Source organism: Nerophis lumbriciformis, linkage group LG29 (assembly GCF_033978685.3).
Source record: "Nerophis lumbriciformis linkage group LG29, RoL_Nlum_v2.1, whole genome shotgun sequence".
Taxonomy (NCBI): Eukaryota; Metazoa; Chordata; class Actinopteri; order Syngnathiformes; family Syngnathidae; genus Nerophis; species Nerophis lumbriciformis.
The window spans coordinates 25,572,501-25,597,500 of record NC_084576.2 but is presented as its reverse complement, the minus strand read 5'-3'; the positions used below and the strand labels follow the sequence as shown (position 1 = coordinate 25,597,500).

General features: G+C 36.6%; 1 protein-coding gene across 1 annotated transcript in view; it reads left to right on the top strand.

The window, feature by feature from the left end:
- The first annotated feature begins 385 nt into the window (after positions 1 to 385).
- Positions 386 to 25,000, top strand: part of met (MET proto-oncogene, receptor tyrosine kinase) — a 123,594-nt gene continuing 98,979 nt past the window's right edge. Inside the window, exons 1-2 of the mRNA XM_061924633.2 lie at positions 386 to 611; positions 6,994 to 8,185. Coding sequence (XP_061780617.1) covers positions 6,995 to 8,185 — 1,191 coding nt within the window. The 5' untranslated portion in view covers positions 386 to 611; position 6,994. The remainder of the gene's footprint in view (positions 612 to 6,993; positions 8,186 to 25,000) is intronic.

Here is a 25,000-nt window from a genome sequence, read left to right as displayed (position 1 = left end):
CTCTGTTTGTTGACCTACTCCAGAATTCACACGTTCATTCTCCATTCTTCTACTTTCTGTGGACTTATTCCAACATTCAGCACTGTGTAGTAAAGTAAAACTCCTCCCCTTTGAAGGCGCTTCCTTGTTCTGTGGTTATCGTCACCCTTTTTCCTTTCCTCGCACAAACCCAAAAGAAGCCAGAAAAAATTTGGGAAAGATGGAAAGGGTGATTAAAAAAAAGTGGAGGGTTACATTGTGGTGGTCTGCCCCGTCTGGCACGTCATCAGACGGTGTGCCTAATCAAGTGGCCGATGGGGATGTGTTTTGTTTTTTTTGGCCCCAAAGGGAGGGGATTGAGGGCCACCTGGTGACGTCACGGGCGTTCGCGCGCAAGGGGGCGTGGCTTGGGGAGATGTTCGGAGTCAGTGGAGCTCGGCGGCAGCAGCATCGTGTCCTCCGCGTGCACGCGTCCACGCGCAGCTCTCCGCACGTCTTCATAAACGTCCGCTTGTTTATTTTTTTGGGCTTGTTTGTTTGTTTTGTTTGTTTGCGCGCGCAGCAGACCGAGGACAACACTTGCTTTGGACTTGACGACAGAGAACGGAATATGATTTGAAAGCGACCAACAGGTGAGTTTCAAAGCGTTTTTTTTTGTTTTTTTTATCCCCGCAAAGTTTGTTGAAAAGACTTTTGAGGCGGCTTTAAAAGTCAAGAGTGACTTTGTGCTCGCTCACTTCCTCGCAGCGTGACTCACTGCGCGGCTGCAGCGGACACACTCGCACGCTTTTGTCCGCCAAATGTGAGTCCGCAGGTGTTTTATTCTGCATAAACACTCACCTGTCCGTCATCGTCTCACACCTTTTAAATACTGTTGGCCGAACCGTGAAGAAACCCGGAGAGGAAAAAAATACGATGCTAAACATCATTGAATCGTTAGTACTTTATCAGCATCAATCACATCTGTAGTACTCACTTTTATTATCAACCGTCAGGAATCGACTTATGCTGTCTTTCAGGGGGTTTTCACACGTTCATTCTCCACTGTTGCACTCTATGTTGACTTATTCCAACATTCACACATTCATTCTCCATTCTTCTACTTTTTGTGGACTTATTCCAACATTCACATGTTCATTCTCCACTGCTGTACACTCTGTTGACTTATTCCAAAATTCACACGTTCATTCTCCACTGTCGTACTTTTTGTTGACGTATTACAAAATTCACACGTTCATTCTCCACTGTCGTACTTTTTGTTGACGTATTCCAAAATTCACATGTTCATTCTCCACTGTTGTACTTTCTGTTGACTTATTCCAAAATCCACACGTTCATTCTCCACTTTTGTACTTTTTGTTGACTTATTCTAGAATTCACAAGTTCATTCTCCGCTGTTGTACTTTTTGTTGACGTATTCCAAAATTCACACGCTCATTCTTCACTGTTGTACGTGTTGTTGACTTATTCCAAAATTCACACGTTCATTCTCCACTTTTGTATTTTTTGTTGACGTATTCCAAAATTCACACGTTCATTCTCCACTTTTGTACTTTTTGTTGACTTATTCCAAAATTCACACGTTCATTCTCCACTGTTGTACTTTTTTTTGACTTGTTCTAAAATTCACACGTTCAGTCTTCACTGTTGTACGTGTTGTTGACTTATTCCAAAATTCACACGTTCATTCTCCACTTTTGTATTTTTTGTTGACGTATTCCAAAATTCACATGTTCATTCTCCACTGTTGTACTCTCTATTGACTTATTCCAAAATTCACACATTCATTCTCCACTGTTGTACTCTCTATTGACTTATTCCAAAATTCACACGTTCATTCTCCACTGTTGTACTTTTTTTGACTTGTTCCAAAATTCACATGTTCATTCTCCACTGTTGTACTTTTTTTGACTTGTTCCAAAATTCACATGTTCATTCTTCACTGTTGTACTTTTTGTTGACTTATTCCAAAATTCACACGTTCATTCTCCACTGTTGTACTTTTTTTGACTTGTTCCAAAATTCACATGTTCATTCTTCACTGTTCTACTTTCTGTGGACTCATTCCAAAATCCACACGTTCATTCTCCACTTTTGTACTTTTTGTTGACCTATTCTAAAATTCACAAGTTCATTCTCCGCTGTTGTACTTTTTGTTGATGCATTCCAAAATTCACACGCTCATTCTTCACTGTTCTACTTGTTGTTGACTTATTCCAAAATTCACACGTTCATTCTCCACTGTTGTACTTTTTGTTGACGTATTCCAAAATTCACACGTTCATTCTCCACTGTTGTACTCTCTATTGACTTATTCCAAAATTCACGCGTTCATTCTCCACTGTTGTACTTTTTTTTGACTTGTTTCAAAATTCACACGTTCATTCTTCACTGTTGTACTTTTTGTTGACTTATTCCAAAATTCAGACATTCATTCTCCATTCTACTTTCTGTGGACTCATTCCAACATTCACACGTTCATTCTCCACTGTTGTACTGTTTGTTGACTTATTCTTAAATTCACAAGTTCATTCTCCACTGTTGTACTTTTTGTTGACGTATTCCAAAATTCACACGTTCATTCTCCACTGTTGTACTTGTTGTTGACTTATTCCAAAACTCACACGTTCATTCTCTACTGTTGTACTTTTTGTTGACGTATTCCAAAATTCACACATTCATTCTCCACTGTTGTACTTTTTGTTGACTCATTCCAAAATTCACACGCTCATTCTTCATTGTTGTACGTGTTGTTGACTTATTCCAAAATTCACACGTTCATTCTCCACTTTTGTATTTTTTGTTGACTTATTCCAAAATTCACACGTTCATTCTCCACTGTTGTACTTTTTTTTTTACTTATTCCAAAATTCACACGTTCATTCTCCACTGTTGTACTTTTTTTTTACTTGTTCCAAAATTCACACGTTCATTCTTCACTGTTGTACTTTTTGTTGACTTATTCCAAAATTCACACATTCATTCTCCATTCTACTTTCTATGGACTCATTCCAACATTCACACGTTCATTCTCCACTGTTGTACTGTTTGTTGACTTATTCTAAAATTCACAAGTTCATTCTCCACTGTTGTACTTTTTGTTGACGTATTTCAAAATTCACACGTTCATTCTCCACTGTTCTACTTGTTGACTTATTCCAAATTTCACTCGTTCATTCTCCACTCTTGTACTTTCTGTTGACTTATTCCAAAATTCACACGTTCATTCTCCACTGTTGTACTCTCTGTTGACTTATTCCAAAATGCACACGTTCATTCTCCACTGTTGTACTTTTTGTTGACCTATTCCAAAATTCACACGTTCATTCTCCACTGTTGTACTCTCTGTTGACTTATTCCAAAATTCACACGTTCATTCTCCACTGTTGTACTCTCTGTTGACTTATTCGAACATTCACACCTTTTTTTTTGTCACAATAATGAAAAAAGGACATTTTTGCTGCATATTCAGTGTTTTTTCACTTTTTCATACTAAGCTAGCAATATTTGTCATTTTTGTTGATTTTTATGTTGAATTAAATGAAACATTCTCCTCAGCTGTGTGGTCTGAAATGATGATAATAAATAGTGAGGAAGGTATTCAGGTGGAAGCAATAAAGGACTGTTGAGACCAGGGCTCGACTTAGGACTTCATATCCTGCCTCTGCTCGATATCAAGGATCATTTTCAAAACGAGATGTCCTTCAACTTGGGCTGTCCCTCTTGGTGTTTTGTATGATAAGAAACCCCTCAAGTATTGGCCGATACTGATATTAATCCGGTATCAGCACGAATCATAGCACATACTTGAAATGACTCAGAGAACAATGATAGTTATGAAAAACAATAACATATTTATTATTAATCGTCTGGAATGGACTTATGCTGTCTTTAAGTTGAAGTGTAGTGGTCATTGTGGTCATAATTCATGGTGTTAAGCCCAAATTGAATGGTGCGGACACTTTTGTTACTGGATACTTTCTAAAACGTTTTGCCTTGGAGACTTTGTATGTGTAAGTAATATGCAAATATAGTTATTTGATACTTGTTTATATTGATAGGTGTCACCTTTTATTGTTCAATGAATACTACCTATGTCTAGCTTTTGTGCTATTGTGTGCTTAGCTGTTTTGTAGCTGCCAGCTCCTAGTAGCCTATAGCTTACTAAAATAGAAGAAATTGTGTGTTTATTGGAGGACATTTAGATGTTAACTATCTGTCCAGCTTTGCACAAGTAAACATGCTGCTTGTATCGCACATGATATCGCACACAAGTACACATGCTGCAGGACTGCTTGTATCGCACATATTATCACACACAAGTAAACACGCTGCATGACTGCTTGTATCGCACATGATATCACACACAAGTAAAAACGCAGCAGGACAACTTGTATCGCACATGATATCACACACAAGTACACATGCTGCAGGACTGCTTGTATCGCACATGATAACACACACAAGTAAACACGCTGTAGGACTGCTTGTATCGCACATGATATCACACACACAAGTAAACACCGTCCAGGACTGCTTGTATCGCACATGATAACACACACAAGTCAACACTCTGTAGGACTGCTTGTATCGCACATGATATCACACACAAGTAAACACTCTGCAGGACTGATTGTATCGCACATGATATCACACACAAGTAAACACTCTGCAGGACTGATTGTATCACACATGATATCACACACAAGTAAACACTCTGCAGGAATGTTTGTATCGCACATAATATCACACTCAAGTAAACATTCTGCATGAATGTTTGTATCGCACATGATATCACACATTGTGTTGTGTAACATTAGCATTGTGTTTTGTAGCATCAGCATTGTTTTGTGTAACATAGCATTGTATTGTGTAGCATTAACATTGTGTTGTTTAGCATTAGCATTGTGTTGTGTAACATTAGCATTGTGTTTTGTATCATCAGCATTGTGTTGTGTTGCATTAGCATTGGGTTGTGTAGCATTGTGTTGTGTAGTATTAGCATTGTGTTGTGTATCAATAGCATTGTGTTGTTTAGCATTAGCATTGTGTCATGTAACATTAGCATTGTATTTTGTAGCATTGTGTTGTATAACATTAGCATCGTGTTGTATAACATTAGCATTGTGTGGTGTAGCATTAGCATGGTTTTGTGTAACAATAGCATTCTGTTGTGTAGTATTAGCATTGTGTTGTGTAGCAATAGCAATGTGTTGTTTAGCATTAGCATTGTGTCATGTAACATTAGCATTGTGTTTTGTAGCACTGTGTTGTATAACATTAGCATCGTGTTGTATAACATTAGCACTGTGTTGTGTAGCATTAGCATATTGTTGTTTAACAATAGCATTCTGTTTTGTAGTATTGACATTGTGTTGTGTAGTTTTAGCAATGTGTTGTTTAGCATTAGCATTGTGTTTTGTAGCATTGTGTTGTATAACATTAGCATCGTGTTGTGTAGCATTAGCATAGTGTTGTTTAACAATAGCATTCTGTTGTGTAGTATTAGCATTGTGTTGTGTAGCAATAGCAATGTGTTGTTGAACATTAGCATTGTGTCATGTAACATTAGCATTGTGTTTTGTAGCATTGTGTTGTATAACATTAGCATCGTGTTGTATAACATTAGCATTGCGATGTGTAGCATTAGCATAGTGTTGTGTAACAATAGCATTCTGTTGTGTAGTATTAGCATTGTGTTGTGTAGCATTAGCATTATGTCGTGTAGCATTAGCATTCTGTTGTGTATCATCAGCAATGTGTTGTGTAGCATTAGCAATGTGTTGTGTGGCATTAGCATTGTGTTGTGTAGCATTAGCATTGGGTTGTGTATCATTAGTGTTGTATTGTACATCATTAGCAATGTGTTGTGTATCATCAGCATTGTGTTGTGTAGCAATGGCAATGTGTTGTTTAGCATTAGCATTGTCTCATGTAACATTAGCATTGTGTTGTATAACATTAGCATTGTGTTGTATAACATTAGCATTGTGTTGTGTAGCATTAGCACTGTGTTGTGTAGTATTAGCATTGTGTTGTGTAGCAATAACAATGTGTTGTTTAGAATTAGCATTGTGTCATGTAACATTAGCATTGTGTTTTTACCGTTGTGTTTTATAACATTAGCATTGTGTTGTGTAGCATTATCATTATGTTGTGTAGCATTAACATTATGTTGTGTATCATCACCTTTGTGTTGTGTAGCATTAGCAATGTGTTGTGTGGAATTAGCATTGTGTTGTGTAGCATTAGCATTGGGTTGTGTATCATTAGTATTGTATTGTGTATCATTAGGAATGTGTTGTGTATCATCAGCATTGTGTTGTGTATTATCATCATGCGTTGTGTAGCATTAGCATTTTGTTGTGTATCATCAGCATTATGTTGTGTGTCATTAGCATCGTGTTGTGTAGCATTGGCATCATGTTGTGTGGCACCAGCATTGTGTTGTGTATTATCATCATGCGTTGTGTAGCATTAGCATTTTGTTGTGTATCATCAGCATTATGTTGTGTGTCATTAGCATCGTGTTGTGTAGCATTGGCATCGTGTTGTGTGGCATTAGCATTGTGTTGTGTAACATTAACATTGTGTTGTACAGCATTAGGATTAGAAGCAACACAACATATGATATTGTAAGTGTGTGCATGTTTTTCCAACAATTGCACTATTGCTTCCTCCTACGGCGGCACCACAAAGCCCGTACAAGCCCCTCCCCCGCCGTGTCGCGCCGCCATTCAGGGGCGATGTGATTTATTACGCGGCGCGAGGGTCCCGCTCCCTCTTTGCTTCTAATCGAGTTTATCTTCGCTCCCCCGAGGCCGTCGCCATCCAAACGTAAAGCGGGTGCCCCGCCCACTTCTGTCTGCATGATTCACCGGGTCGCAACCCGAGCGCGCTCGCCAGGCCCGACTAGCGCCGGTGGTGTGAGGGGACGGGACAACAAGTGGGACTCCTTAGGACCAGGTTCTGGTCTTTTAGTCTTTGTGCTGATCTCCCTTCTTGTGTCTTTAGGATGAATCGGCGCCTCCTGCAAACGCTTGCGCTGCTGTGGTCCCTGGGCGTGTCCCGCGTGCACGCCCAGTGCAACAAGTCCTCCGAGGGCTCCAAAGTCAACCTGTCCGTCAACCACCAGCTCCCCACCTTCACCGCCGACTTCCCCGTGCAGAACATGGTGGTGCTGGACGGCGTGGTCTACGTGGGAGCGGTGAACAGGATCTACGCCCTGAGCCCCGACCTGGCCCGGCTGTCCGAGTACCGCACGGGCCCCCTGCTGGCCAACGAGACCTGCGGCCGGGGCGCCGGCGGCGCCGGCCGGGTGGACAACCGCAACCTGGCCCTGGTGGTGGAGAACATGTACGACAAAGGTTTGTACAGCTGCGGCTCGGCCGACAACGGCGTCTGCCGCCGCCACGTCCTGGACGATGACACCGGCCCCAAGACCGTGGACCAGGACGTGTACTGCTTTGCGGAGAAGGTTGGGCCGGGGGCGGGTCGAGCCGCCGACCCCGACGTGGTGGTCGGCCCGTCGGGCTCCCAGGTGCTCAACGTGGAGAGCAACGTCATCAAGTTCTTTGTGGGCAACTCGGAGATCCCGGGCTCGGGAGCCGGGCTCGGGAGCCGTCCTCACACCTTCTCCCTGAGGAAGATGAAGACCAGCCAGAACGGCTTCACCTTCTTCTCCAACCTAACCCACATGGACCTGATCCCGTCCCTGCGCGGGAACTACCACCTGCGCTACGTCTACTCCTTCCACAGCGGACCCTTCGCCTATTTCCTGACCGTGCAGCAGGTCAGCGAGGACTCGCGCGCCTTCCACACCCGCATCGCGCGCACCTGCTCCTCCGACATCGTCATCCGCCGCTACGTGGAGATGCCGCTGGAGTGCATCAGCACTCACAAGCGGCGCCGGCGGCGCTCGGCGGAGGACGTGAAGGTCTTCAACCTGCTGCAGGCGGCGCACGTGGCCAAGGCGGGCGACGACGTGGAGCTCCAGAAGCAGCTGAAGGTGGAGGAGGGCGACGACGTGCTCTTCGCCGCCTTCGCCCGCGGCAAGCCCGACTCCGGCGAGCCCGCCGCCGACTCGGCGGTGTGCGTGATGAGCGTCAAGCACCTGAACAGCATGCTGAAGATGTACATGGACAAGTGCAACACGGTGGAGCTGCACCACTTCACCGGCTCGCGCCAGCGCTCCTGCTACAACGTGGTGAGTGTCCACGGGGCGGGGCCGTCTTTCTGCACCAATCAGCATTCACCTTTCAAACTGTGTCCGTCGCAAAATGTCAGATCTTTCTGGTCCAAACTTTGTCCGCTGAAAAATCAAAACATGCGGCGGCCATTCTGATATTTTCCATTTTCAAAACCAATAGAATATTTACTTTGGTCCCAGAAGTGTCCGAGTCATTAAAGTGTTAAAAATATCTCTTGCATCATCTTGCAGCCTACACGTATCTCTTATGTGTGACTGCCATCATATTGCAGTCTACACGTATCTTTTATGTGTGACTGCCATCATATTGCAGCCTACACGTATCTCTTATGTGTGACTGCCATCATATTGCAGTTTACACGTATCTCTTATGTGTGACTGCCATAATCTTGCAGCCTACACGTATCTCTTATGTGTGACTGCCATCATATTGCAGTCTACACGTATCTCTTATGTGTGACTGCCATCATATTGCAGCCTACACGTATCTCTTATGTGTGACTGCCATCATATTGCAGTCTACACGTATCTTTTATGTGTGACTGCCATCATATTGCAGCCTACACGTATCTCTTATGTGTGACTGCCATCATATTGCAGTCTACACGTATCTTTTATGTGTGACTGCCATCATATTGCAGCCGACACGTATCTCTTATGTGTGACTGCCACCATATTGCAGCCTACACGTATCTCTTATGTGTGACTGCCATCATATTGCAGTCTACACGTATCTCTTATGTGTGACTGCCATCATATTGCAGCCTACACGTATCGCTTATGTGTGACTGCCATCATATTGTAGTCTACACGTATCTCTTATGTGTGACTGCCATCATATTGCAGTCTACACGTATCTCTTATGTGTGACTGCCATCATATTGCAGTCTACACGTATCTCTTTTGTGTGACTGCCATCATATTGCAGTCTACACGTATCTCTTATGTATGACTGCCATCATATTGCAGTCTCCACGTTTCTCTTATGTGTGTCTGCCATCTACTGGTCACACATTGTGTGAATGCTCCAAAACATTCACACATATGCTTTTCTACACCAAAATTCATCTATTTATTGAACTTCTTCACCTTCCACATTTTTCATCCGATTCAAACAGTTCCAACATCAAACTGTTAGGCCTATTCGAGAATCGCAGGCTTTCCCTTGAAAAATTCCCAAAAATTCCCAGATTACCCAGAATTCCATTAAAAATGAATTGGCCATTTTCCAAATTTTTCAACCGATTCAAACCATTCCACTTTCAACACATCTCACCATTCTAAAAAAAATTTAACTACTTTTTTCCAAGTTCAAAAAAATTCCAGGATTTTCCAGAATTCCTGGTTTTCCAAAGCCCTATTTCCACCTTTTTTTTCTGTCGACTACTCCTTCCACATTTTTCAACGCATTTCAACCGTTCCACTGTTAAAACATTCCTCTTAATCAGAACACAAAACAAAGTTGATTTTTGAACTGGAAAAATTCCCGCTTTTCCCGAAATTCCAGGAATTCCGTAATACCATTTCTTAATTCAACATGTTACTACTTCAACATTTCTCGATCGATTTGAAAAATTACAACACCAACCATTTCAACTCATTCAGACCATTCAAGTTGTTTACCATTTTCCAAAAAATTCCCGCTTTTTTCAAAATTTCAGGAATTCCGTAAATACCATTTCTCAATTCAACATGTTACTACGTCAACATTTCTCGACCGATTTGAAAAATTTCAGCACCAACCATTTCAACTCATTCAGACCACTCAAGTTTTTTACCATTTACATTTTTTTTCCCGTTTTTCCTGAAATTCCAGGAATTCCATAATACCATTTCTCAATTCAACATGATACTACTTCAACATTTCTCGACCGATTTGAAAAATTTCAACACCAACCATTTCAACTCATTCAGAAAATGTAAGTTTTTTTTTTACCACTTTTCAAAAAATTCCTGCTTTTTCCGAAATTCCAGGAATTCCGTATTACCATTTCTCAATTCAACATGTTACTACTTCAACATTTCTCGATCGATATGAAAAATTCCAACACCACCCATTTCAACTCATTCAGACCATTCAAGTTTTTTACCATTTTCAACAAAATTCCCGCTTTTCCTGAAATTCCAGGAATTCCGTAATACCATTTCTCAATTCAACATGTTACTACTTCAACATTTCTCGATCGATTTGAAAAATTCCAACACCAATCATTTCAACTAATTCAAACCATTCAAGTTTTTTACCATTTTCAAAAAAATTCCCGCTTTTCCCGAAATTCCAGGATTTCAATAATACCATTTCTCAATTCAACATGTTACTTCTTCAACATTTCTCGATCGATTTGAAAAATTCCAACACCAACCATTTCAACTCATTAAGCATTCAAGTTTTTTACCATTTTCAAAAAAATTCCCACTTCACCCGAAATTCCAGGATTTACATAATACCATTTCTCAATTCAACATGATACTACTTCAACATTTCTCGACCGATTTGAAAAATTTCAACACCAACCATTTCAACTCATTCAGAAAATTCAAGGTTTTTTTTTACCATTTTCCCAAAAATTCCCGCTTTTTCCGAAATTCCAGGAATTCCGTAATACCATTTGAGATAGGCTCCAGCGCCCCCCGCGACCCCAAAGGGAATAAGCGGTAGAAAAATGGATGGATGGATGGCATTTCTCAATTCAACATGTTACTACTTCATTCAACATTTCTCGATTGATTTGAAAAATTCCTACACCAACCATTTCAACTCATTCAGACCATTCAAGTTTTTTACCATTTTCAAAAAAATTCCCGCTTTTCCAGAAATCCCCATTTTTGGGGGAAATTCCCATTGAAATCAATAGGACATTCTTCAAAGTTCCACAACTCCCACATTTTGCATCTGATTCAAACTGTTCCAACTTCAAAATATTCAGCCTGTTAGGGAATTGTGTGCTCTACTTCAACAATTCTAAAAAAATTACAGGATTTCAGTTCAACTTCAACATTGGAGCATTTATTGTCCTCTTTTTATTCAACGCTTAAATCTCTAGAGGTCTCTCTGTCAATATAAAGTTAGTTTTTATATCTTGTTTTATGCCCTTTTTGTCACAACGCTGTTTTTACAGCGAAAACACAAAATATGCAGTAGATTCCCCCCAAAAAATTCAAAGTGGAATATTTGATGTGAAGTAATTGGATTTTTAAATTCATTATCATTTTTTGAGCGATGATGAGTTTTTTTGTTTCTAAATCCCACTAAAATTCTTGAGGATCCAAAAGGGTCCCACTCTTAAAAGTGTTAAAAAGAAGTCAAACATTTTGTCTTATTTTTACTTCCAACACTTAAATCTCTAGACCAACTTCAGATCTTTCCCCCGATTATACGTTTTTATTAATTTTTCATGTTTTTTTATGCCCCTTTGTCAAAGAAAATTCAGTTTTTTTATAGTGAAAAACAAAATATGCAATACTTTCCTCCCAAAAAATATTTTAAAGTTTAATAATTGATGTGAAGTAATTAAAGCCTTAAATATGTCAATAATTCATAACAACATTAATTCATTATTATTTTTGAGTAATGACAGTTAAAAAAAATCCCACTAAAATTCTTGGGGATCCAAAAGGGTCCCACTCTTAAAAGTCAACTTTTTTTTTTAGCTTTCAACGCTTAAGTCTCTTGATGTCGCTCTGTCGATATAACGTTGTTTTTACAGCAAAAAGACAAAATATGCAATAGTTTCCCACAAAAAAATTCGAAGTGGAATATTTGATGTGAAGTAATTGGATTTTTAAATTCATTATTATTTTTTGAGCAATTAAGTTTTTTTTTGTTTTTTTTGTTTTTAATCTCACTAAAATTATTGGGGATCCAAAAGGGTCCCACTTATAAAAATGCAAAAAATAAGTCAAACTTTTTTTTTTTAACTTTCAACGCTTAAGTCTCTCCATCAACTTCAGATCTATCTGTCAATTATAGGTTTTTATTAATTTTTTATGTTTATTGTTTGTTTTTTATGCCCTTTTTGTCAAATAAAACTTAAAACTGTTTTTATAATAAAAACACAAAATATGCAATATTTACCATCAATTGTATTTCAAAGTGAAGTATCTGATGTAAAGTAAATAAAGCCTTAAATATGTCAATAATTCATAACAACATTGATTTTAATTCATTATACATTTTTTGGCAGTTTAAAAAAAAAATGGGGGGAATCCAAAAGGGTCCCACTCATAAAATTGTTAAAAATAAGTCATAATTATTAAAAAAATATATTTTTGTTTACTTTCAACACTTAAGTCACTAGTAAATCAACTTCAGATTCATGCGTTGATTATACGTTTTTTTATATAATTTTTTACGTTTGTTTAATGCACTTTTTGTAAAAGAAAAAAACAATGCAATATTTTTCCCAAAAACTGTTTCAAAGTGGAATATTTGATGTGAAGTAATTAAAGCCTTAAATATGTCAATAATTCATAACAACATTGATTTTAATCCATTATTTTTTGGAGTAATGACAATGAAAAAAACTAATCGCACTAAAATTCTTGGGGATCCAAAAGGGTCCCACTCATAAAAGTGTTAAAAATAAGTCAAACTTTTTTCTTTTTTTTTTTACTTTCAACGCTTACATCTCTAGATCTACTTCAGATCTATCTGTCGATTGTACGTTTTTATACATTTTTCATGTTTTTTGTTTGTTTTTTATGCCCTTTTTGTCGAATTTTTAACTTAAAATTGTTTTTATAAAAAAACACAAAATATGCAATATTTGTCCACCAAATGTTTGTAAAAGTGGAATATTTGATTTGAAGTAGTTAAAGCCTTAAATATGTCAATAATTCATAACAACAGTGATTTTGATCCTTTTTTTTTTTTTCAACGGCAGTTTAAAAAAACTAACAAGAAAATTATTGGGAATCCAAAAGGGTCCCACTCATAAAATTGTTAAAAATAAGTCATAATTATTTATATTTATTTACTTTCAACGCTTAGGTCACTAGTAAATCAACTTCAGATTCATGTGTTGATTATAAGTTTTTTTTTTTTTTATTACGTTTGTTTAATGCACTTTTTGTAATAAAAAAAACCCAAAAACTTAGATTTTATGTGACAAACAACGCAATATTTTACCCAAAAATATTTCATAGTGTAATATTTGATGTGAAGTAATTAAAGCCTTAAATATGTCAATAATTCATAACAACATTGATTTTGATTCATTATTAGTTTTTATCAACGACATTTTAAAAACCCCAATAATAATAACAATTATTGGGTGTGCAAAAGGGTCCCACTCATAAAATTGTTAAAAATAAGTCCTAATAATTTTTTTTTACTTTCTACGCTTAAGTCACTAGTGAATCAACTTCAGATTTGTGCGTTGATTATACGTTTTTATTATTTTTTACGTTTGTTTAATGCACTTTTTGTAAAAAACAAAAAACAAACAAAAAAACTTTATATGACTGTGGAGGTTGCCCTCCAGTGGGTTCCTCAGACCACCAAATACTGCCACGAGAGCCCGGATCAGGGTTACAACACTGTTTTATTTTCATAAATTCGTGCAGGGGTTTTGCTTTCCTATCGCTCCAGCTCCAATAACGTGTCTCATCCCGGCTGCTGCTAATCAAGGCGACAGGTGATTAGATAACAAGGCCCACCTGGGCCATCTACGCACCTGTCGCTGTCTTCGAGGCCGGTCCTGGCACACCCCGTTCCGCGGCAGGCCCGCAGGCCACGCCCCCCTCCACAATGACAAACAATGCAATATTTTCCCCAAAAATATTTCAAAGTGTTATATTTGATGTCAAGTAATTAAATATGTCAATAATTCATAACAACATTGATTTTGATTCATTATTATTTTTTTGAGCAATGTTTTAAAGTAAAAACATCCTGCATGGCAGCTTTGTGTTATTAAAGTCAACATTGCAACTTTTTTATTCTTACATTTCACCAGTTTATTACACTTTTGAAAGTTGTATTATTTATTTTTAGAATGTGTTAAAAATGAGCTGTGGTTTTGACACGCCTGGTCTAGTGATAAAACAACAAGAGTAAAAAAGAAGTCATACAACATGCTAACTTTGCTAATAGGTGAGTTAGCGTATGTCTCACTGCTTGGAATGTGAGCACTTTGTTCTCTCTTAAAGGGACACCGACTCACACTCACAACTTGATGGCATTTTGTTCCTCACAATGTTATCACCAGCTTCCTGTTTCCATGCTGAACCTGAGTCCTGCTGCAAAAACTGGCAACTTTAGGAAGTACTTATACTAGAAGGGATGCAACAAGTAAACTGGAGTATTTGTTGTTGTGTACTACTACTACTGTACTCACTTCATGAACAACACAGTCCCAAATATTCATCCAATCCTATCTAATATATACATCTAAACTTCTGTCACCTCAGAAAACACTTGCCTTGCCAAGGACCACCATAAAGACCAAGTAGCGCAGTAGGCCTAAGTATTCATTAAAAAACGAGGCAGAGGTTTTATTTAACCCGTGCCACTGTAAGATTACACACAGTTTAATAATATTAATAATATTCCATGAAGTGATTTGAAGAATCACGGGTTTAATGATTACCATTAGCACCTGAACCCTAGAGGGGGCATGTCTTCATGCAGGGCTCCTGACCAATCGCAATACGGTACGCATGGTCAGAGGGAGTAGCCTCTGGAACCTGAGAGCCTGGTCAATAGGAGAAGAATGCAGATTGAAGTATTTGATTCAAATCAACTTAATATAGTACCCCACTGGGATCCAATTACAATCGATTCACATTTATACACCAAATATCAAATATTGTCTATATTTTTATAATTTAAATATCAAATATTGTAAGTTCTATTATTATTTATACACCAAATATCAAATATTGTAAGTCTTATTATTATTATTTATACACCAAATTTTATAAGTTGTATTATATATACACCAAATATCAAATATTGTCAGTATTGTTATCATTTAAATATCAAATAATGTAAGTTGTATTATTATGTATACACCAAATATCAAATATTGTAAGTTGTGTTATCATTTATACATCAAATATTGTACATTTTATTATTATTTATACACCAAATATCAAATATTGTATGTTTTATTATTATTTATGCACCAAATATAAAATATTGTAAGTTGTATTATTATTTATACACCAAATGTCAAATATTGTAAGTCTTATTATTTTTATTTATACACCAAATATTGTAAGTTGTATTATTTATACACCAAATATCACAATAGTAAGTTTTATTGTTATTTATGCACCAAATATCAAATATTGTAAGTAAGTTGTATTATTATTTATACATCAAATATCAAATATTGTAAGTTTTATTGTTATTTATACACCATATATCTAATATTGTAAGTGTTGTTATTATTTATACACCTAATATTGTAAGTTGTATTATTATTTATACACCAAATATCATATATTGTAAGTTTAATTGTTATTTATATGCCATATATCTAATATTGTCCATCCATCCATTTTCTACCGCTTGTCCCTGTCAGGGTTGCGGGGGGTGCTGGAGCCTATCGCAGCTGCATTCGTAGGTTTTATTATTATTTATACACCAAATATCAAATATTGTAAGTATTATTATCGTTTAAATATCAAATGTTGTAAGTTGTATTATTATTTATACACCAAATATCAAATATTGTAAGTTTTATTGTTATTATTTATACACCCAATATTGTAAGTTATATTATTAGTTATACACCAAATATCAAATATTGTAAGTTGTATTATTCTTTATACACCAAATATCAAATATTGTAAGTTGTATTATTATTTATACACCAAATATCAAATATTGTAAGTTTTTTTGTTATTTATACACCAAATATAAAATACTGTAAGTAAGCTGTATTGTTATTTATACATCAAATATTGTAAGTTTTATTATTATTTATACACCAAATTTTGTAAGTTTTATTATTATTTATACACCAAATATCAAATATTGTAAGTTTTATTGTTATTATTTATACACCCAATATCGTAAGTTATATTATTAGTTATACACCAAATATCAAATATTGTAAGTTGTATTATTCTTTATACACCAAATATCAAATATTTTAAGTTGTATTATTATTTATACACCAAATATCAAATATTGTAAGTTGTATTATTATTTATACACCAAATATCAAATATTGTACGTTTTTTTGTTATTTATACACCAAATATAAAATACTGTAAGTAAGCTGTATTGTTATTTATACATCAAATATTGTAAGTTGTATTATTATTTATACACCAAATTTTGTAAGTTTTATTATTATTTATAAACCAAATATCAAATATTGTAAGTTTCATTGTTATTTATACACCATATATTTAATGTTGTAAGTTGTATTATTATTTATACACCAAATATCAAATATTGTAAGTTTTATTGTTATTATTTATACACCCAATATTGTAAGTTATATTATTAGTTATACACCAAATATCAAATATTGTAAGTTATATTATTCTTTATACACCAAATATCAAATATTGTAAGTTGTATTATTATTTATACACCAGATATCAAATATTGTACGTTGTATTATTATTTATACACCAAATATCAAATATTGTACGTTTTTTTGTTATTTATACACCAAATATAAAATACTGTAAGTAAGCTGTATTGTTATTTATACATCAAATATTGTAAGTTGTATTATTATTTATACACCAAATTTTGTAAGTTTTATTATTATTTATAAACCAAATATCAAATATTGTAAGTTTCATTGTTATTTATACACCATATATTTAATGTTGTAAGTTGTATTATTATTTATACACCAAATATCAAATATTGTAAGTTTTATTGTTATTATTTATACACCCAATATTGTAAGTTATATTATTAGTTATACACCAAATATCAAATATTGTAAGTTATATTATTCTTTATACACCAAATATCAAATATTGTAAGTTGTATTATTATTTATACACCAAATATCAAATATTGTACGTTGTATTATTATTTATACACCAAATATCAAATATTGTAAGTATTATTATCATTTAAACATCAAATATTGTAAGTTGTATTATTATTTATACACCAAATATTAATTATTGTAAGTTTTATTATTATTTATACACCAAATATTGTACGTTTTATTATTATTTTTTACACCAAATATCAACTATTTTAAGCACCGTTTTTACTCCACAATCGGTTCTGAATCAATGGCCACCACAATAATCCAAATATGGTACGCATGGCCAATTCTCTGTTCAAACTGGTTCTCGTTTCAACACTATTCTCGATTCAAACTGATTCTGGTTTTCAACACGATTCTCGATTCAAACCAATTCTCAGTTCAACACAATTCTCGATTCAAACCGATTTGGTTCAATTCCAATTCCTGGGGTGGTGATTCTATTCAGAATCCATTTTCAAATGTACACGGTTCAACACGATTCTCGTTTCAACACGATTCTGGATTCAAGCCGATTCTGGATTCAAACAAATCCTAGATTCAATACGACTCTGGATTCAAACCAATTCTTGTTTCAACACCATTTTCGATTCAAACAGATTCTCTATTCAACACGGTTCTTGATTCGAACCAATTCTTGATTCAACACAATTCTGGATTCAAATAAACTCTCAGTTTAACACAATTCTCGATTCAAACCAATTCCCGGTTCAACACGATTCTTGACTCAGACTCCTGAAGGTGTCTCACTGCCAGTCGGACTTTCATGTCTGTCTTGTCCTGAAGATGTCTCACTGCCAGTAGGACTTTCATGTCTGTCTTGTCCTGAAGATGTCTCACTGCCAGTAGGACTTTCATGTCTGTCTTGTCCTGAAGATGTCTCACTGCCAGTAGGACTTTCATGTCTGTCTTGTCCTGAAGATGTCTCACTGCCAGTAGGACTTTCATAACTGTCTTGTCCTGAAGATGTCTCACTGCCAGTAGGACTTTCATGTCTGTCTTGTCCTGAAGACGTCTCACTGCCAGTAGGACTTTCATGTCTGTCTTGTCCTGAAGATGTCTCACTGCCAGTTGGACTTTCATGTCTGTCTTGTCCTGAAGATGTCTCACTGCCAGTAGGACTTTCATGTCTGCCTTGTCCTGAAGATGTCTCACTGCCAGTAGGACTTTCATGTCTGTCTTGTCCTGAAGATGTCTCACTGCCAGTAGGACTTTCATGTCTGCCTTGTCCTGAAGACGTCTCACTGCCAGTAGGACTTTCATGTCTGTCTTGTCCTGAAGGTGTCTCACTGCTCACCTTTGCTTTGTTGGCGTCTCTTCTTACACCCATATTTGGGATTGTATAACCGTATCAGCCTGATATCCACATTGTTGTTGTTGTTTCACAGCTACAACCGAACTACGTCAGCAGATACAATATTTAAAACACATAAAAAGTAGATAAGTAACTTTTTCAAAATACATTTTACTGCAAATATCAACCTCCTTGACTACTGATAATCGATTTGGTATCGGCCCTGAAAAAAAGGATCCCTATTCTTTTTTTTACACCCTCCTGGATTGCATGGAGGGAATTGTGACTTAGACAACTGGATGAAAGAGCGAGTGTGAGGTCAAAGGTCACCCTGTCAGCGTTACCTCCATATTTGGTGATGCACTCCGACTCACCTCCTGTTTTTGTCCTCCTCACATAATCCATCCCATTTTAGGACAAAGTATCAGCAACGGGAAACAAAGCACGCTAGACTCTTTGGATCAATCACCTGGACTCATGCCATCAAAAAGTTGGCACATTTATCAAGACAATATATATATATATATATATATACATATATACATACATACACTGTATGCATTCTATCTATGTATATGTATGTATATATATATATATGTGTATATATATATATATATATATATATATATATATATATATATATATATATATATATATATATATATATATATATATATACCCGCAACCCTGAAGGGATTAGGCGGTAGAAAATGGATGGATGGATATATATATATATATATATATATATATATATATATATATATATATATATATATATATACATACATATACTGTCTGTATATATACATACATACACTGTATTTATATGTATACTATATATATATATATATATATATATATATATATATATATATATATATATATATATATATATATGTGTATATATATATATATATATATATATATATATATATGTGTATATATATATATATATATATATATATATATATTAGTGTTGTACGGTATACCGGTACTAGCATAGTATCGTGGTACCAATGAATCAAATACGGTACTATACTCTGTTCGAAAAGTATATTATTATTATATTTGAATGTTTTTATACATCGATTGTATTATATTTTAATATTATTATGTAGGAATATTTTTTATACATGAATGTTGTTATACATGAAAACTATTATGTATGAATATGATTATTTTTGATGTATTATGTATTATTATTTATGAATATACTGACTTTTTTGTGTTGTTTTACTGCTTGGAATGATGTTTGCTGGAATGATGGGAGCTGTGTATGTCTTTAGAAATATTGTGTGCGTGCCTGTGTGCGTGTGTGTGTATGTCTTTATAAATATTGTGTGCGTTCCTGTGTGTGTGTATGTCTTTATAAATATTGTGTGCGTTCTTGTGTGTGTGTATGTCTTTATAAATATTGTGTGCGTTCCTGTGTGCGTGTGTGTGTATGTCTTTATAAATATTGTGTGCGTACCTGTGTGCGTGTGTGTGTATGTCTTTATAAATATTGTGTGCGTGCATGTGTGTGTATGCCTTTATAAATATTGTGTGCGTGCCTGTGTACGGGTGTGTGTATGTCTTTATAAATATTGTGTGTGTGCCTGTGTGCGTGTGTGTGTATGTCTTTATTAATATTGTGTGCGTGCGTGTGTATGTCTTTATAAATATTGTGTGCGTGCCTGTGTGCGAGCCTGTGTGCGTGTGTGTGTATGTCTTTATAAATATTGTGTGCGTGCCTGTGTGCGTGTGTGTATGTCTTTATAAATATTGTGTGCGTGCCTGTGTGCGTGTGTGTGTATGTCTTTATAAATATTGTGTGCGTGCTTGTGTGCGTGTGTGTGTATGTCTTTATAAATATTGTGTGCGTGCGTGTGTGTGTGTATGTCTTTATAAATATTGTGTGCGTGCCTGTGTGCGTGTGTGTGTATGTCTTTATAAATATTGTGTGCGTGCCTGTGTGCGTGTGTGTGTATGTCTTTATAAATATTGTATGCGTGTATTGTGTTGTGCTGCACATGTGTGTGTGATGCATATATGTGTGTGAGCGGCCGGCGATGAGCGTTTGTTTGGCATCAGCAGCTGTGTGGAAGATGATCTTCCAGGGTGGCAGAGGGGCAGAGGCGTGCACCCCCCACTGAGCTGTTATCTGGCACCTGTGGGAAAGTGAAAGTTCCATCAAACTTCTTTGACACTTCACATGTTTATGTCTGAATGCTGAAGGAGCCACATGGTCATGTTTGACATCAGTGTTTCAAGAAGTCTGAGAGGTGGCGTAATGGAAGTGTGTTAGCCTTCATTGTGGAGTTGACACCCTTGAAAAGTGCTTTTAGTCTGTCTGTTTTGTATAGCTTTTTGGCAGCATGCTAACATGACATTTCAACACCATGCTGGGTTAGCAATACTAGCATAGTTGTGTTAGCTCCATGCTAACATGACATTTCAACATCATGCTGGGTTAGCAACACAAGCATAGTTGTGTTAGCTCCGTGCTAACATGACATTTCAACATCATGCTAGGTCAGCAATGCTAGCATAGCTGTGTTAGCTGCATGCTAACATGACATTTCAACATCATGCTAGGTTAGGAACATGAGTATAACTATGTTAGCTGCATGCTAACATGACATTTCAACATCATGCTGGGTTAGCAACACAAGCATAATTGTGTTAGCTCCATGCTAACATGACATTTCAACATCATGCTAGGTTAGCAATGCTAGCATAACTGTGTTAGCTACATGCTAACATGACATTTCAACATCATGCTAGGTTAGCAACATGAGCATAACTATGTTAGCTGCGTGCTAACATGACATTTCAACATCATGCTGGGTTAGCAACACAAGCATAGTTGTGTTAGCTCCATGCTAACATGGCATTTCAACATCATGCTAGGTTATCCACACGAGCATAGCTGTGTTAGCTGCATGCTAACATGACATTTCAACATCACGCTGGGTAGGATTGGACGATTACGGAAAAAATAATAGTCACCATTATTTTTATTGATTTTGAATGATAATTAATAACACAATTATTAATGAATTTGAACAAATTAATATTTATTGTAACATCCACGATGTCGTTCACAACAACACAACAGTTGAGATGTGTTGTGTGTGTATGATTGTTTGTACATTGATGTTACATCCATGATGTAAATCACAACAACACAACAGATGAGATTTGTTGTGTGTATGATTGTTTGTACATTGATGTTACATCCATGATGTCGTTCACAACAACACAACAGATGAGATGTGTTGTGTGTGTATGATTGTTTGTACATTGATGTTACATCCATGATGTCGTTCACAACAACACAACAGATGAGATGTGTTGTGTGTGTGTGTATGATTGTTTGTACATTGATGTTACATCCATGATGTCGTTCACAACAACACAACAGATGAGATGTGTTGTGTGGATTATGATAATGTTTTTTTTCATTTTTTATTATTATTATGACAATTCAATGATCGCCCAGCCCTAATGCTGTGTTAGCATGTTTACTGCAGAAAAACGATGATCAAACTTACTGACAAATAATTGGCCAAGCGTCATTTTAAGGTGTGTAGTGAAGCCTGTGTAGGGCGGGTCAGGGGGCCAGGTCTATGAGGAAGGAGCATCAGCACTAGTACATAACAGATGTACATGTTTCCATGGTGACACTGACGTAAACAAAGTAGTCAATAGTAACCATGTGTTGTTGGACTGAAGAGACATAGGGTACTAGGGTTGTATGGTATACCGGTACTATTATGGTACCGCGATACTAATTAATCATATTCGGTACTATACCGCCTCTAAAAAGTACCAGTTTCTCCTCCCCCCCCCCCCCACCCATTTTTTTTTAAACAGGCATGACGTCGTGACATTGCTGGTAGCGCACACACACGGAGTACTTACAAGCAGACACAGTGTGTAGACAGAAAAGGGAGAACGGACGCAGTTTGGCTTAAAAACTAACAATAAAGGTGAAGTTATAACACTGAAACGCCCTCAGGAAGCGGTGCTTTAAAAACCTCTAAAGGCTTAGTGGCCACATGCGTGGACAGCAACTTTTAGCTCTTATTTCCAAAATTGTGTACACTACTGAATTGGGGTCTTATGGCCGCTTATGTGGACACTTATACTGCCATCTGGTGGTGTCAGAAGAGTATAACATACAATGGAATTTGGAGAAAAAAAAGTGTAAAAATAAGAATTAGCATGTCACTAAACATGAAGTACACGTTTGTGTACTTATGGACTAAGTACATCATATCAAAATATGATTCTTAGTTTTTATTCTAATTAGGGTCCAATAAGCCCAAGCCCAAGGGGCTAACATCCATCCACAGTCGGCAGTGTTTTAGCTACTTCTAAATCATTAATTCTCGTCTCCATGGCGACAAATAAAGTAAGTTTCTTACAAGTATCATTATCACTGCAGGACGAGGAATAGCTAAACATGTTTCACTACACACCGTAGCTCACCGGCGTCACAATGTAAACAAACGCCATTGATGGATCTACACCTAACATCCACTGTAATGATACCAAGTACATGAGCGTATCTAGTCGATACTACTATGATTATATTTATAGCATCACAAAATCTTTTTTTGTTTTAAAAAAATATACAAACCCCGTTTCCATATGAGTTGGGAAATTGTGTTAGATGTAAATATAAACGGAATACAATGATTTGCAAATCCTTTTCAACCCATATTCAATTGAATATGCTACAAAGACAACATATTTGATGTTCAAACTCATAAACTTTATTTTTTTTTTGCAAATAATAATTAACTTATAATTTCATGGCTGCAACAAGTGCCAAAGTAATTGGGAAAGGGCATGTTCACCACTGTGTTACATTGCTTTTCCTTTTAACAACACTCAGTAAACGTTTGGGAACTGAGGAGACACATTTTTGAAGCTTCTCAGGTGGAATTCTTTCCCATTCTTGCTTGATGTACAGCTTAAGTTGTTCAACAGTCCGGGGGTCTCCCTTGTGGTATTTTAGGCTTCATAATGCGCCACACATTTTCAATGGGAGACAGGTCTGGACTACAGGCAGGCCAGTCTAGTACCCGCACTCTTTTACTATAAAGCCACGTTGATGTAACACGTGGCTTGGCATTGTCTTGCTGAAATAAGCAGGGGCGTCCATGGTAACGTTGCTTGGATGACAACATATGTTGCTCCAAAACCTGTATGTACCTTTCGGCATTAATGGCGCCTTCACAGATGTGTAAGTTACCCATGCCTTGGGCACTAATACACCCCCATACCATCACAGATGCTGGCTTTTACACTTTGCGCCTAGAACAATCCGGATGGTTCTTTTCCTCTTTGGTCCGGAGGACACGACGTCCACAGTTTCCAAAATGTGGACTCGTCAGACCACAGAACACTTTTCCACTTTGCATCAGTCCATCTTAGATGAGCTCAGGCCCAGCGAAGCCGACGGCGTTTCTGGGTGTTGTTGATAAACGGTTTTCTCCTTGCATAGGACAGTTTTAACTTGCACTTTGATGTAGCGACCAACTGTAGTTACTGACAGTGGGTTTCTGAAGTGTTCCTGAGCCCATGTGGTGATATCCTTTATACACTGATGTCGCTTGTTGATGCAGTACAGCCTGAGGGATCGAAGGTCACGGGCTTAGCTGCTTACGTGCAGTGATTTCTCCCTTTGATGATATTACGGACCGTAGATGGTGAAATCCCTACATTTCTTGCAATAGCTGGTTGAGAAAGGTTTTTCTTAAACTGTTCAACAATTTGCTCGCGCATTTGTTGACAAAGTGGTGACCCTCGCCCCATCCTTGTTTGTGAATGACTGAGCATTTCATGGAATCTACTTTTATACCCAATCATGGCACCCACCTGTTCCCAATTTGCCTGTTCACCTGTGAGATGTTCCAAATAAGTGTTTGATGAGCATTCCTCAACTTTATCAGTATTTATTGCCACCTTTCCCAACGTCTTTGTCTAAAATTAATGATTATTTGCAACAACAAAAAAAAGTTTATCAGTTTGAACATCAAATATGTTGTCTTTGTAGCATATTCAACTGAATATGGGTTGAAAATGATTTACAAATCATTGTATTCCGTTTATATTTACATCTAACACAATTTCCCAACTCATATGGAAACGGGGTTTAGTGTATTATGTTTATAAACTCAGGAAATATATCCCTGGACACATGAGGACTTTGAATGTGACCAATGTATGATCCTGTAACGACTTGGTATCGGATTGATACTTAAATGTGTGGTATCATCCAAAACTAATGTAAAGTATCAAACAACAGAATAGTAAATGATTATTACATTTTAACAGAAGTGTTGATAGAACATGTTAAAATGGAAAGTAAGCAGATATTAACAGTAAATGAACAAGTGGATTAATAATCCATTTTCTACCGCTTGTCCTTAATAATGTTGATAAAATAATAGGTGTATAAATGACATAATATGTTACGGCATACGTCAGCAGACTAATTAGGAGCCTTTGTTTGTTTACTTACTACTAAAAGACAAGTTGTCTTGTATGTTC